The 16,740-nt window shown below is 34.2% G+C and overlaps 1 protein-coding gene across 1 annotated transcript in view; it reads left to right on the top strand.

The window, feature by feature from the left end:
• IQGAP2 (IQ motif containing GTPase activating protein 2) overlaps window positions 1-16,740 on the top strand; it is a 318,878-nt gene that overhangs the window by 48,538 nt on the left and 253,600 nt on the right. The window contains exon 2 of the mRNA XM_051992014.1: window positions 12,512-12,611. Coding sequence (XP_051847974.1) covers window positions 12,512-12,611 — 100 coding nt within the window. The remainder of the gene's footprint in view (window positions 1-12,511; window positions 12,612-16,740) is intronic.

Here is a 16,740-nt window from a genome sequence, read left to right as displayed (position 1 = left end):
GAGGTCATAAGCCTGGTCATTCATTATCCCTGTCCTATGGCCAGCAGAGTAAATCAGCATGTGTATCTAGAGCCTACACAGATATATATATATAATCTTATTCATCAGTGCTTACAATTTATGGACATTTGATAAACACACACAAAGGGACAATAAAAAATAAAGGTTAGTGTTAAGTTGTTTGGTCTTACATTTTAAATTATATGTGATTTTTTTTTTAACTGAAAAGAAGGGACTAGGTAAACATCATTCAGGAGGTTTGGCAACAAGCGAACCTTTTGACTCTATAGGGGGACACCCCAGAAGGCAGTCAGGCATAGGAGCTGTGGACTACTTGGAGGTTTTAACATAAAATAAAAATGACCATTGAAAGCACAGCTACGCTAGAATTTCCTCTGTGTGACAAGTTAAGTCTATTTAAGAGGGACCAGCTTTTTTGTATCTTTTAACCAAGATATGCTTTAAAAAAATAGTTTTTCCAAAATTTCATTTTCAAAATATGTGCAGACATAGTTTTCAACATTCAGCCTTGCAAAACTTTGTGTCCCAAGTTTTTCTACCTCTTTTCCTTCCATTCTCCCTTCCCTAGACTAGAAAATATCTAATATATGTTAAACATGTGCAATTTGTCTATACATATTTTCACATTTATCATGCTGCAGAAGAAAAATCAGATCAAAAAGAGAAATAAATAAGAAAAAAAGGAAAAAAAAGCAAGCAAGTAACAACAAAAAAGTTGCAAATATTATATTGTGATCCACATTCAATCTCCACAGTCTTCTTTCTGGATGGAGATGGCTCTCTCCATCAGAAGTCCATTGGAATTGGCCTAATTACCTCATTATTGAAAAGAGCCAAGTCTACCAGAGTTGATCATCACATAATCCTGTTGCCTCTATATACAATGTTCTCTTGGTTTTATCACTTCATATAGCATCAGTACTTGTAAGTTTCTCCAGGTCTGCTTAAATCACCAGATATGCACTTAAACTCAAATTTGACTTCTTGCTTTGACATATTTGTAAAAATTAATTTGGAGGTAAAAGGAAAAGCACATGTGATAGTTGGTCCCTAGCATGTTAGTGTTTCTTCTAGATTACAGGCTACACAGGAAGAGATCTAAAATCATAGGGCTTGAGTTCAAATCCCAACTACCATTCCCCAATTGATAGGTGGCATCTTAATTTCCAGTTCTTTGCCACTACAAAGAGAGCTGCTATAAATATTTTAGAACATATGTTCTTTTCCTTTTACCCTGATCACCTTTTATACCAGATCACAGACCTAATAGTAATATTGATGGGTTAAAGGGAATACACAAATTTAAAAGTCTTTGAGCATAATTTCAGATTGCTTGCCAAAATGGTTAAATCAATTATCAGTTCCACTAACAGTGTATTATTAATTTCCCAATTTTTTCATGTTTTTTCCATTTGCCATTTCTCCCTCCCCTTCTATCGTTTTAGCCGATTGGGTAGATGTGAGATGATAACTCATAGTTTTTTAAAATTTGCATTTCTCTAATCACTAATGATTTTAAGCATTTTCATATGACTATAGATAGCTTTGATTTCTTCTAAAAACTGCTATATACTTTGACTATTTTATGATTTGGAAAATATGACTCTTTTTTTAATAATGGCATTTTATTTTTCTGAATAAAGGTTTTCAGCATTCATTTTGATATCAATTTAGTTTTCCTAGATTGAACCAGCCCTGTATTCCTAGTATAATACCACTTGGTCACAATATGTAATTTTTCTGATATATTGTTGTAGTCTCTTAGCTAGTATTTTATTAAGATTTTTTTCATCAAAATTCAATAGTGAAATTGGTCTATAATTTTCCTTTTCTATTATAGCTCTTTCTGGTTTAAGTATCAATACCATATTAATTTCATAATTGTTGAAAAGAGCCAAGTCCATCACAGTTGATCATCATAATCTTGTTGCTGTGTATAATGTTCTCTTGGTTCTGTTCGCTTCATTCAGCATCAGTCCCTGTAAGTCTTTCTAGCCTTTCTGAAATCAGTCTGCTCATCATTTTTTTTATAGAACAACAATATTTCATCAATATACAATAATTTATTCAGCCATTCCCTAACTGATGATACTTTTTTCTTAGTAAGCTTTATTGTAGTCTGTTCAATTTCTTTTTATAAAATTGGTTTATTTAAATATTTCCTTTTCTATGAATCTGAACAATTTGTGTATTTGTAAATATTCTTCCATTTTATTTAAGTAGTTAAATTTACTGGCATGTAATTGGGCAAAATAGCTTCTAAGAATTGCTTTCATTTTATCATCAATGATATATTTATGATTTTCATTTTTTATGTTAGTGATTTGTTTTTATTCTTTTTGAAAATCATGTTTACTTTATGTTAGAGTTGGTCTCTTTTTTAAAAAATTTGTTTGGTTTTCGTTTTTTTTTTTTTTTTTTTTTCCCCTGAGGCAATTGGGCTTAAGTGACTTGCCCAGGGTCATACAGTTAGGACGTGATAAGTGTCTGAGACTAGATTTGAACACCGGGTCTCCTGATTTCAGGGCTGGTGCTCTCTCCACTGCACCAACTAGCTGCCCCAGTCTCTGTTCTTGACATGAGGGGAATAATATCTCAGTCTTCAAGTTTTTCATGCTATTTTTTTCCCCAGAGCTCTATCTTTGGTTCTTTGACTTTTGCTTCTTCCAATGTATTATGATCCAAGGCTAGATCTAATGACTACTCCTGCTGCTCATGTATTAGTGTATGAGTGACCTCAGGTACTTTTCTCTACCTTTGAGCCATGATCACGGATACTAGCCCTGCTACCATACTATGGCTTCCTGTGGTTCCCCCAGCTATGCAAGCATTAGCTCACCCCTTTATCCTGGAATCAAAACCAAGGACTCAGGTCTCCTGCCAGTGACCACAACCAGCAGTGCCCTGCCTCTCTGAGCTTGAATTCTCTCGATGTGCTCTCTTCTCATTATTTACAGCCTCAGCTTCCGACCATATCCAACAAATGCACCTGGACCCTCCATCCAGCACCAGTAGAAAAGCCCTACAATTTCTCCCCACAAACCATAAGACTCTCACACAGTTTGTTAAGTGAATACCCTTAGGGCTTGCTATTTGTTGACTGGTGATATCCACACTGTGCTTATGGTCAGATCTTTCTTAAAGGCTTCCCAAATTGTCTTAGGTTGGACAACTGATTTACTCCAATTTTCAATTAATTCTGTTGCTCTAAAATTCATTTTGAGGAATTATTTTAAGGTTTGTAGAGTAATTTTCTGACATCCTGCCATTTTCTTGCAATTCCCTTGAAATCTCCTTTAAAAAAAATCCTAATAACAAAAATTGCCTCAAATTTTTCAGAATGGCACATATAAATAGGAATATAGAGATTGCATCTATGATTTTATTGGTATAGAGAACTCCCCAGAGAGTAAATTCTTTCTAATAATGCAAGTCAGCACCTTCTTCACCCATTGACCATGAATTTGACAGCCTCTACTCTAGATATAAAAATAGCAACTCTTGTTCTACCTTTCTACAGTGGAGGTATCAGATTCATGATCGGTGGGTGAATCAGATTAAAATGTAACTGGGAAATGTTTAGCAGAAAAAAAAAAAACAATATAGATAATGTTAATTTGTGGTTTTGTAAGTCAGTATGCAGGGATCAGTTTCTATTCTGAGTTTGATACCAATGCCATAGAATACTTAGAGGTTAAATGGCTTTCCCAGTATCACACAGCCAATATGTATCAAAAATGTATCAGGTCTTCCTGGCTTTGAGGCAGGCTCTCAGTCTGTTTGTTTCTCCCTCACCCCCTCCATGTATATGCATATATTTTTATTTGTTTATGCATATTCACACTCATATATAAGAAGTACATACTCATGTATAGGTAGTATTGAGTTTAAGAAAAGTTGGTTTAGATAAGTATTTGATCATATGACAAATTTAATACTTAAGATTTAGTAGCTGTGAAATAATTTGGAAAGCTGGTATTAAGCCATAGTATATCAAATATCAAATAATTTCATGCATTGGCTTGCTGCAGTCTGTGTGGTTTTTATAGTCTCTGGGTTTTTAAAATGCCTTCTTTTCATTTTCCTAGTTCTTTATAGTATAACTGTGTTCCTTTTTGTGTCTACTCTACTTCTGTAATAACCAGATAAATAGTCTATAAATTTTTTCACCTCTTTTACATGTGGAAAAATAAATCTTTTAAAACTATTTATAGAAATTCTGTATTACCTCAATAAAGATGAAAAGTTTCATTATAGCATAAGAGCTAGAATAGACTTAAGAGAACGTCTGGTCTCACCTGTACTTGAATAGGAATTCATTCTACAGCATTTTTGAAAAGTGGTTCTTTAAAGTCACATTCCCTGGCTTTGCTATAAATTCTATTCTCTCATTATTTTGGGAAGGGACATCTTGCCTTTCTTTGATCCTGTGGCATCTTCTCTTTCTCTTGTTATGTTTCAAATATTACTGGGTTGGTGATCACATCTCACCTGCTTATATTCTTATAATTTATGGCTTATATTCTTATGCTTAAAGCTTATATTCTTATGTTCTAGCTCTTGAATTGGTCCTTGGTCTTCTGAGTGGTGATTTTTCAGGATGAGCAACATATTAATGGTGCTGTGTGATGACCATCTTCACATCATCACCATGATTTCCCTTCCTACCTAATCCTCTTTCCCTCTTCTTTCAGTATCATGGTGTTGTTTGCTTTCAAATAGCATCTAGTTACTTGAACTCAAGAATAACTAGATGTTCTTTTTCCATTTTCTTACATGTCTCTGTAGCCACAGAGATATCTCTTTCCAAAGATAATTTTTTATCTTTGACTGCTTTTAGCTAGATCCCAGAAATCTGGGGATATTGTTTCATTATTTTCATTCTTTTTCAGTTATTTTCCATTATTTGTTCTGTGACTTACCCAGTATTCAGAATATCATTCTTAAATTTTCATTTAGGTCTTATCTTTTGCCTTTGTTTTCTTTGTCAATTAATATTTTTATGGTCAGCATGTGTTTAATTTTTCTTTATTTTAATGCATTTTCTTATGTTGTTCTCAGAAATATGAATATTCTTAAATATTCCCAATCAGAAATTGTTTTTCAGTTCTAAATTCTCCAAGTTTGTTCCTTTCTGTTTCAATCATCCTTGGGAGAGAAAGCAGAAGAAGCAAAGAGAGAATTATTATGGGATAATGTTTTATTCCTCTGTTGTTTTTATTTCAGAGTGTCTTACAAATAAATTATTCTTAGCTTTGGCTTTTTAATAAATAGCTAGAGTTCATTTCTAATAATCTCATTTAGAATATTTCTAATTAAAAAAATAAATTTCATTTTGAAATTTTACTTTTGAAACATAACTTTTCCTTTTTTGAGGAATGAGGTGGTAGATAAAATTAAATGATTGAACACTGCAATTATTGTACATGGTGGTATACTCTTAATACCATTTGGGAGAGGAAGCATATTTTTAAAAATTCTATGTTTTTCAAACTTCATTGCTATTTCATTCTTACCAAAGGCTTGATTAGTTTACTCACTGCCTACAAAACTATGAAATTGTTTGATAATTTAATCTTTTTAAGTTTTTAAAATATTTTAAAATATTTTAGTTTTAAAGTATTTTTATTAGTTAACTTATTCAACTAATATGACTTTCTGTGAGGCTTTGTTTTGTTTTATAGGGAACATAGTTTTCTTATGTCCCTTATGTGGAATTCTAAATACTATGTCCTTGAGTGGGAAAGGAGTAGAAAGTACAGGAATGGGGAAAGAAACACTCATAAAACATCATAGGGGTGAAAATAATTAGTTATCTTTTTTTAAAAAAAATCAATGAAGTCACCAAAATGGATGCTGTTCTTGGTAATAGTGATTTGCCTATTTGCCCCTCACATTTAAGGAAACCCTGATTAAGTAAATTTATTCAAAATGGGCTTGGATTTAGAATATATGGTGACATAGTCAGTATTTTCTAATACAATATCTTCTAAAATGTAGTTTCTATTATAAATACTTCGGGATATTGAAATATATTTGTATATTTCAGTATTCTTGCATGTGAATGAACCAATTTCAGCTGAGCTTAAAATCTCCTCCTTCAGAAGAAAAAGATATAATCTTTTTGTTTATACAGATAGAATTCTCTTCTAGTAAACGAAAGATTAAGAGTTTACAAGATTAGAATTTGTACTGATTAGAATAGGGGAAAGGGAAGAGGGAATGTATGCGGCAATGTTCATATCTTTAATTTCTTCCTTGTGAAATAAAGTCAAGTTTTGTGATTTCTGGAGAGAAGATATGCTAAGGTTCCTGATACATTGTTGGTGGAATTGTGAACACATCCAGCCATTCTGGAGAGCAATTTGGAACTATGCTCAAAAAGTTATCAAACTGTGCATACCCTTTGATCCAGCAGTGTTTCTACTGGGCTTATACCCCAAAGAGATACTAAAGAAGGGAAAGGGACCTATATGTGCCAAAATGTTTGTGGCAGCCCTGTTTGTAGTGGCTAGAAGCTGGAAAATGAATGGATGCCCATCAATTGGAGAATGGTTGAGTAAATTGTGGTATATGAACATTATGGAATATTATTGTTCTGTAAGAAATGACCAGCAGGATGAATACAGAGAGGACTGGCGAGACTTACATGAACTGATGCTAAGTGAAATGAGCAGAACCAGGAGATCATTATATACCTCAACAATGATACTGTTTGAGGATCTATTCTGATGGAAATGGATCTCTTCGATAAAGAGAGCTAATTCAGTTTCAATTGATCAAAGATGGGCAGAAGCAGCTACACCCAAAGAAAGAACACTGGGAGATGAATATAAACTGCTTGCATTTTTGTTTTTCTTCCCGGGTTATTTATACCTTCTAAATTCAATTCTCCCTGTGCAACAAGAAAACTGTTCGGTTCTGCACATGTATATTGTATCTGGGATATACTGTAACCTATTCAACATGTAAAGGATTGCTTGCCATCTGGGGGAGGGGGTGGAGGGAGGGAGGGGAAAAATCGGAACAGAAGTGAATGCAAGGGATAATGTAAAAAATTACCCTGGCATGAGTTCTATCAATAAAAAGTTATTTAAAAAAAAAAAAGAGAGAGAGAGATATGCTAAGGTTCTTTGAATAATAAAAATTGCTAGCAAATAACTATAATCCTGTCAGATCCCATTACTATAATAAAGATAATAATTTAATTGTTTATATGACTATGATAAATAGAGGCATTTTTAAAAATGAATTTTTTAGAAAATAAATTACAATTATGTTTTTTAAATAATAGTAGTTTTTTTATTTTTCAAAACATATGCAAAGATAATTTTCAACATTCACACTGGCAAAACCTTGTGTTCCATAATTTTTCTCCTTCCCTCTATATAGGGGTCTATATAGTGTCAGTTATTTTATATATATAACTGTTCCTATATATGTTCCCATCTTTTGATTCAGTGGTATCCTGGCTGTGACCATAACCCAAGGCAGGAAAAAAAAAATCCCTTTTTGTGCAAGCTGTTTGTAATAGCAAAAAACTTGACTGCCTTAGACAAATTATGGCACATGAATGAAGTAGATTCTGAATGAAGGGTAAATTTGGAGAGTTCAAAGAAACACTGAAAGACTTATATTAGGTAATGCACAGTGAAGAAACATAACCAGAAGTATGATGTACATGGTGAGAATAACCATTTAGTTGAGGACTGAAATATTGATAGCACAGTCATATTATATACATAGGAAATGCCTAGAGTACCAAGCCTGGAGTCAGGAAGACTCATTTTCTAGACATTTACTAGCTATATGACCCTGGGCAAGTCACTTAACCCTGTTTGCCTCAATTTCCTCATCTGTAAAATGAGCTGAAGAAGAAAATAGTAAGACACTCTAGTATCTTGGCAAGAAAACTTCAAATGGGATCACAAAGAGTCAGACAGAATTGAACAACAACAATGTATGTTTGTGCTACTATATTAAAGTCCATCATCTCTTAGTATACATAAATTTAAAAGATGTTTGCAAGCATTCACAAAATCTTGTAAGTGTGTGTGTGTGTGTGTGGTGGAGGGAGGAGTTTGCTTATCAGTTTTATCATAATTGATTTGTATATCTATTTAAATGACTTTCTTTGATAATGAAAGTAAAAACAAATCTTACAGTTATTTCAAACTGAGCTGGAATGGGAGAACAAGATCTCTAACAAGCATGGACCAGTCTTTTTATAGGACTACCAAGTGAAGGAACATGGCTTGGTCTTTACTTAGATGACCTGATGAAGTAATACTGTCAAATCTGAGCAGGAAGTTGGCAATTAGATTTCATTTCTGATTTTTGAAGTTTGATAGCATCTGATGGCAATGTCCATATTTGGGGGCTGACTGAACCAGTAGAACATAGTGTTAATAATGAGGAACTACGTATTCAAAGACAAGGTTCAAATGAGAAAAATTAGAAATATTAAAGAGGAAGGCTGGGAATAGTAGAGATTTCTAAAATTATTCAAATTTTAAATGTAACTTAAGGTTGGTATTTATATACAATATCTGAGAGTCATACCTGAGGTAAGCTTGGTATAAACAAGAATAAACAAGAAAGGGCTCACATTTCCATATATATATATATATATATATATATATATATATATATATCATTAACTGTCTGTCTCCCTTACATCACTACCAGTCTTCAATTTGGGCTATTTTAAACCTTCTTTGCATTACTAAGATAGATTTGTATCTCTTTCTAATTTGAAATCTCTAAAATCTTTAAGTTTTAACTAAAATTCATTTTTACTGATGTTTCATGAAATGATATTCAAAATCTCTAAGAATCCAAAATAAAAATTAAAACAACTCTTAAGACCCCATCATAGCCCATCAACATGACAAAGAATTCATTGTTGCTAAGATTTTGTTTGGATAGTTATGCAATTTGTTAGGTATGGGGAAAGGAAGGCATTATAACAATAACACAGGGAACTCCAAGAAATCCCCTCACAGGTTGTAGGTATTTTTTAAGACTTTTGAAATTTGTCCATGTTGAGTTCTTTTGAGTTTGAGATCTTTTTTTGATTGTTGAGTTCTTTTGAGTTTGAGATCTTTTTTTAATCTTGAGTATTGGCTCTTATAGGTTAAATTTTCTATTAAGTTTGAGTTTTATTGATAGAAAGTCCTGAAAATCTGTAAGTTCATTGAATGTTCACATTCACTATTATAGATAATTTTGCTGGATATGATATTTTTGGCCATAGCTCTAGTTCTTTTAATTGTCATAGATAGGATTCTAAGACCTGTGGTCTTTTCTTATGGCTGCTGATAAATCCTGTATAATTCTAATTGTAGTTCTAACATATTCAAATTTTTTTTCTTGTTTCTTGCAGAATTTTCTCTCTGACCTGGAGATTTTGAAATTTGGCAATAATGTTCTATGTGTTTTCCACAAAGAATCTTGTGGTAGTCAATAGATTTTTTTTCTACTTTTCCCTAATATCTGTCACTCCAGGACAATTTTCTTAGATTATTTCTTGCATTATTGTGTCAAGGTCCTTTTTTTGGTCACAACTTTCAAGCAGTCCAATTAATCTTACATTTTCTCCTTTTTATCTGTTCTCTAGAGCTATTGTTTTTCTTATGTTTCACACTGTTCCATTTTTTCATTCTTTATAATCTGTTTTCTTATTTCTTAGTCTCTCATAGCTTCACTGGCTTCCCCTTGCCCAATTCTAATTTTCAGCTTTGAGACTACCTCCTTTTCAAGTTGGTTAATTTTTTTTTCATAATCTTGTTTTTCTTATTTCTTATTTACTTTTTAATTTTTCCTCAATGTCTCTCTTTAAGTTCTTCTATGAATTCTCTCTGGGCGGGGAGCCATTTCACATTACTCTTTGGGTTAGAGGTTTTTTTTTAAAGTCAGTATCCTCCTCTAAAAATGAACCTTGGTCTTCCCTGTTTCTAAAGTAGGTTTCTATGGTGGGGTTCTTTCTTTTTTAAATTAGAGCTATTAGTGTAAGCATCTTGGGGTAGAGAGGGGAGGAGAATGGTGCCTCTGGCTTCACTTCAGCTCTACCCACTCTGACCAGCATCCCAAGAGTTTCACCCTCCTGCAAGTGTTTGCAGCCAGCAATTTTCCTGCCCTATTGCCTCTGCACTCAAAGTGTGCTGGTTCTTTCTTGCCCAGTGCTGTCTCAGCAGCACAGCTGGACCTGGCATTCCCAATCAGCCAAGGTTCCCTCAGTCTTCCTAGACTCAGACCTGACTCCATGGAGTCAGGAAGTAAAAGGAAGTTCCAGCCATACCCAGCTAGCCCCAGGGTTCCTTATTTGGGGCATTCTATATGGAGATAGCCTAGAGATATTTGTACTTCACTTGGGTTAATCCCCAGTTTTGACTCTTTCTCCAGATTTTCTCTGGCTATATCTGGAATAGCCCTGTTCTTTTTTCACCAGTCTTATGTTTGCCCTGAGACACAAATTTGTTCTATTTATGGGGGAAATTTGGAGAGCTTGAAATTTACCAATTTCCTTCATCATCTTCTCAGAATCCATCAAGCCTATCATAATTTTTATGTAAAATGGCTTTAATGGAGAATATGAGGAAGACAGACTTTCTAGAGGGAAGATAGTAGTCCCTTATTGGTTAGCATATGTACATTGAGTTGCTCAAATCTGGAAGCTGATTTATCCTCTTCCAAGGGAGGAAGCATAAGGAAGAAAAGATGTCTTTTATAGAAGTAAGATTTGAGGCACATTCGAATGAGACCCAAGTACAGGAAGGTACATTATTAGGTTTTATATAAAATTGAAAAGAGAAATGTAAAAATAATGCCTGGTGGCTACTGGTCTGCTGAACATTTGCTCAGAGATATCAAGATATCAAGAGCTGGAAAAAATTAACTTTTTTTTTTTAAATAGGGAATCAGGAAGGGGAAGAAATTTCTTTTTGGATTAAGAATGAGAGACATATATTGGAGATTAAGAGTTAGCTTTGGGTAGTGGAGTCAGGAAGTTCAAGCTTGACAGCTACTGATTCTTTAACCCTGGGCAAATCCTCTATCTCTCAAAGTCCCAATAAACTCTCTGAGATTATACTTAGTAGAGGATGTTGGTTGAGGAAGCTTCTAACCAGATAGTCACTGTATCAAATCACAACATAGCTTTGGTCCCTAAAGTGGGAGTTTTACTGACTTCCTGAGGAAAAGACATTCCCTAAGGAAATTAAAAGAAAACATTGAAGGAAAGAAAAATTTGAAAGTATCTTTGCTTAAAGTTCCACAGCATTTAATAAGTATTTTCTGAGGAGACTATGCAGATCAATGAAATGAAGTCCTTGCCTTCCAGTTTATGAATTAATAGCTTAACTCTCCTTCAAAGTCCTGTGCTGTTGTTGAAGCTTAACTACTCAGTTAGGTTAGGTTTCTTCATGGGCAAAATAACACACCTCCAAGTGCCCTTTTAGTTCTAAATCTATGCCCTTAAATTTATTAACCATTATTTTATTAAGAGGAGGTATGATATAGTAAGTAGAAAGAGAATTAATATGTAAGCCAGCAAAGTCTAGGTTCAAGTCTAGCCTAGTAATGTATATGTGATCCTGATCAGGTCATCTAATTTTCCTGCCTCATCTTCTTCACCTGTAAACTGTGATAATTACTGGACCTATCTCTCAGGGTTATTTTAGCTAAGACTATTAATTTAGAGAAAGTGCCAATCTGTATTGGTAGAAGAAATTTTCTCACTTGTGAGTTATTTATGCCTTTGAAACCACAGGTAACTATTAACAAGTCCATCCACTTTTATAGTAGCATAAGTTAATTAACTAAAGCCTCCTTCAGCTCCTGTAGCAAAGCTTTTGTGAAGATGGATTTTTCTTTGATAGGTACAGAAACAACTAGATGGTACAATGGATAGAGTTCTGAGCTTGAAATTAGGAAGACTCATCTTCCTAATTCAAGTCTGGTCTCCATTACTTACTAGCTGTGATCCTGAGAAAATCCTGTCACAGTTTCCTCAATCGTAAAATTAGTAGTAGAAGGAAATAGCAAACCACTCCAGTACCTTTGCCAAGAAATTCCCAACATGGGCTCACAAAAAGTTAGATATGACCAAAAAAATAACTGAACAACAATACACTCAATATTCGCCTTGCTTTTTGAAACCAAAATGCTATGAAATTTCTTTTTTTCCTTTTTTTTTTTTTGGGGGGGGGCGGAGGATGGCAATTGGAGTTAATTGACTTGGCTGGGGTCACACATTATGTCTTTTGGGGCTGGATTTACACTCAGGTTCTCTTCTTCCAGGACTGTACTATGCCATCTAGCAGCCCCAATGCTACAAAATTTCAATGGAAATCTTATGAACATTTAATTAGATTATCAGTACTTAGGATCAGAGCAACAAAGCTGATTTTTTAACACAAATTGTCAATAGTACTTTGCATTTAAATTTAAAGTGTGATTTAATTTATATGTCTTATGTCTTTCTCTATAGCTATTGTGGATGATGAAAGACTTTCTGCAGAAGAAATGGATGAGAGGAGGCGTCAGAACATTGCATATGAATATCTGTGCCATCTAGAGGAAGCCAAAAGGTAAATTCTTGCTGATGGGTGTGTGTGTGTGTGTGTGTGTGTGTGTGTGTGTGTGTGGCTTGACACTCCGACAAGAGTTTTCAAATTGTGCTGATCCATTCACAGTTATTCAGTGTTGATCATGAAGAAGTTTCTGAAGGTGCTGCAACTTGTCTCTTATAGAAAACATATGTAAAGAATATAATCTCTCCTCTCTGGGATAACTTAGGTGTGGCCATGCTTGTAGGTAGGACATAAACCAGATCAGATATTATTAGCAATACTTTCATTTTTCTTTGACCTTCTGGGTATGTCAGAGAGGGACATGGTTGGTGACCTCAGGCCATGAAATAGATTACTCTTTCTCACCCACTTTAGAGGGACTTAAATTGGCATTTATACTTGAATAATCTGTTCAAAATAGGTTGAGTAACAGATAAGGCCTCTGTGAATCTCTACTCCAAGGGCCCTTTCAGGTCCATGGATAGATTTTAGAGGGATCCGTGAACTTGGATAGGAAAAAAACTGCATCTTTATAATCACTCACTTTTGGTTTCCTTTGTAATCCTATATATTTTATTTAAGAATTTTGTACTGAGAATATTTGTACATTCAAGAATATTGTACTGAGAAGTTGATGTAAAAGAAAAAGCTTCTATTATGATCAAGCAGCAGGATCAAGCCCATAAGTAGTCATTATACTTGTAGTCTTGATGTGATAGGAATAAAATAAAATAAGTTTTGAATAAATTTTTTTATTATTAAAGGTTTTTATTTACAAAGCATATGCATGGGTAATTTTTCCAACATTGACCCTTGCATAACCTTTTGTTCCAAATTTTCCCCTCCTTCCCCTCACTCCCTCTCCTAGCTGGCAGGTAGTCCAATACATGTTAAATATGTTGAAATACATGTGAGTTCCAATATATGTATACATATTTATACAGTTATCTTGTTGCACAAGAAAAATCTGATCAAAAAGGAAGAAAAAGAAAAACTGAGAAAAAACAAAATGCAAACAAGCAACAACAGAAAGAGTGAGAATGCTATGTTGTATACCATCCTCTGTTCCCATGGTTCTCGTCATCACTGCACAAGTGGAACTGGTTTGAATTATCTCAATGTTGAAGAGAGCCATGTCCATCAGAATTGATCATCATTTAGTCTTGTTGTTGCCATGTATAATGATCTCCTGGTTCTGCTCGTTTCACTTAGCATCAGTTCATATAGGTCTCTGCAAGCCTCTCTGAAATCATCCTGCTGGTTGTTTCTTATAGATCCATAATTTTTGAATAAAATAAAATAAGTATCACTGATTTCCTTTTGTAATCCCATCTTTAGGGTTTTTTTTAAACATCATTTTAGAGAAGAGGTCCACTGGATTCACTAAGCAATCAAAGAGTCAAATGATCAAAAATGCTGCTCTATATTATGCTTGGTGATTGTCTTTGGACATTACTGCTAGGAATTTTTCTTGTTATTGAGATGAACCTCTGCTTCTCTGGTCTGTATAGGTGCCAGACTGAACATGGCTTTTGTTAAAATGGGAGAGGAACATCAGAACAAACATAGAGGAGGTGCTTTCCTATGTTGAGCTTTCTCCTTCCTGTTAAATATAAATGTATAGGCCAGACAAATCCATGTATCAGAAAAGGGTAGCTAGTAGCCTCCTGTGGCTATGGGGAAATCATTCAAGTACTTTGTAAAACAACTGTGGAAGTCAAAATTGAGATCTCAAGGACAAAGTCTTCTAGGATTTGTTGATTTGTATACAAATCTTTGTGATTGTCCTCTTATAGGAAGACCACAAGAAGATGTATATATCCTGTTTCAGTAGACCAAAGTTTGGATTTAAATTTTTTTTTTTATATCAGGGATCCCTTTGGTAGTCTGAAAAAACCTTTGTATTTCTTACCAGAATAATGGTTTAAAATAAATAATACAAAATATAAAGGATTACAAAGAAAATGACATGTTTTGTTGAATTATATTTGTGTTTGTGTTGTAGTTGAGCTGTGTTATATTATGTTGTGTCCTATCCCATCATAGACTAAGTCTCTCTGTCTTTACCAGGGTGAAAGTGCTATAGCTATTAATGGACCCCTTGTTGATGAGCACAGAAACTTTGATGTGCTCTGTTTCCCGTCTGGGCCAGTTCATCCTTTTCAGTCATTTTGGTAGCTTCCTATTTCCTGGGGCTCACTATATTATTTCAGCATTTAGTGTGGTCACCCCATTGGCTTTAGCCCTACAGTTTGGCTCAGAAATCCCAACCTCAATCTATCTACCAGTCTCAGTCTCCCATAAGAGTAAGAATTTCAGTGTGTGCTACTGTACCTTGCCAAAACTAAGCATATTGAAATATAATTAGCAAAATATTAAAAAGAACAAGTTCATGGACCCCAGATTAATACTAGAGTTCTCTTCTCCTCCATGTCTGGCTAGTGGAAATGAAGCTGCAGTCATAACTGCTCCCAGAAAATCAGCCCCATCCAGGCCACAGCCAACTTCTGGCTAATTCCAAGAGATTAGCCAATGTGCAGATTTTATACTAAGATAAGGAGACTAAGGCTTTTTTCAACTGCACTAATCTTTGAGAAGCAGAACCTATGTCCTTTAAAATATGAGTAGGCTTGATAAAGATGGGTAGAATTTCTTTGGAATCCTCTGCTGCTCGCATAGTTAATCATCATTTGTTTAAGCTATCTTCATGCTCCACCCTTTTTATCTTTGTTAAGGGTCCTCCTCTATCTGGCCTGTACTACATTAGCAGTCTAATGATAGTGGGCAGTATGAAAACAATAGCAAATTATTTTTATGTTCTTCCTCACTTTTTCCTGCCTTTCTTCAGTACCTACCAACCAACCAGCAAATATAAATGAATGAAAGAAAAAAATAACTAAGCAAACTCTAGAACCATGAAAAATTTTCCCACATGCTGTCTTCTGTTGTAATACCAGACTGACTTCCTACTTGTAGGGAGATTAGTTCATTATTCACAATTTCTTCTAAACTTGTATATCTTGGCTACTAAGTAAGCATATAGATATTTCTTAGAGTAAACGTGATCTATTTGGACTTCTAAGTATGTGCTAGTTGTCCTAAGAGAAAGTGATGACCATCAAAGTATGTGTACTTAGTACCTTTTATCAGGGAAGCCAAGAGAACTTTGATTTTCACCTGGTATTTATGTGACAAATTAATATATGGGGTTAAATAGCCATTTACATCCTGTGATTTGATGGTGATTTGTACTGTACAAAGGACACTTTTGCAAATGAGAACCAAAAATTTTCTGGTCTTTTCTTCTATGGAGGTAATGAAACAATAAGTATTCTTAGCTCCTGTTACTATTTGCTAGTTGCAATGATAAATTGCTATCTGAAAAGCTGAGGGTTCTTTTAAAATCAGTTTGTAGAAGTATATGCAGTGTCCCATATTTGGTTGGTACACTTCTTTTTGCCTCAAGGTTCCATCTTTAACTTTGTCAGAGGATACTGAAAAGAGGATTTTCCTAAAGTGCTAATTACTTTCTCAAAGAATTATTTTTTACCTTTTTAAGAGACTTTCACTTGTACAATTCATCTTGACTGGGAGTTCTTTTTTGTGAGACTCTTTTTGTAAAATGTTTTTTATATTGGAGAAGGGATTGTTGTCTTAAAAGTTAGATAAGGAGAGTTATTAAAAGCTTGATTTTTGTGTTTTAGTAGAAAATACAGAAGAGATGAGAATTTTTTCTTCCCAGCAAAGTATACTTTACATATATATATTTCAAAACAAATATACTACATACAAATTATGCCGTTTTAATTATGACCCATAAGTTTAACATTTATTCAAAATATATTCAAAATCCTATTACATTTTCCATTTAGAAAGGTATCAGGTTTTTATTTGTATGTGTGGGGTGGGGGGGGAGAGAGAAGAAGAGACTGTTCTTTACTTGGGTATAGCATAGGTCACACCACACCCTCCTTAGTGAGCAAGGGAGCCAATTCACAGATACCAGTATGAGAGGACTAGTCGAAAACAGAATATGACTTAGAGTTTAGCATTTAGAGGGGATTTTCTCAGTACCCAAGAACATTGTGAAAGAGCTTTAACAAAGAATTTAGGTGAGGCAAGTTTGTAAATGAAGGTTAAAGAGAAG

The sequence above is a fragment of the Antechinus flavipes genome, chromosome 1, assembly GCF_016432865.1.
Source record: "Antechinus flavipes isolate AdamAnt ecotype Samford, QLD, Australia chromosome 1, AdamAnt_v2, whole genome shotgun sequence".
NCBI lineage: Eukaryota > Metazoa > Chordata > Mammalia > Dasyuromorphia > Dasyuridae > Antechinus > Antechinus flavipes.
The sequence above is the reverse complement of the archived record's forward strand: the minus strand, read 5'-3'. Positions and strand labels throughout refer to the sequence as shown.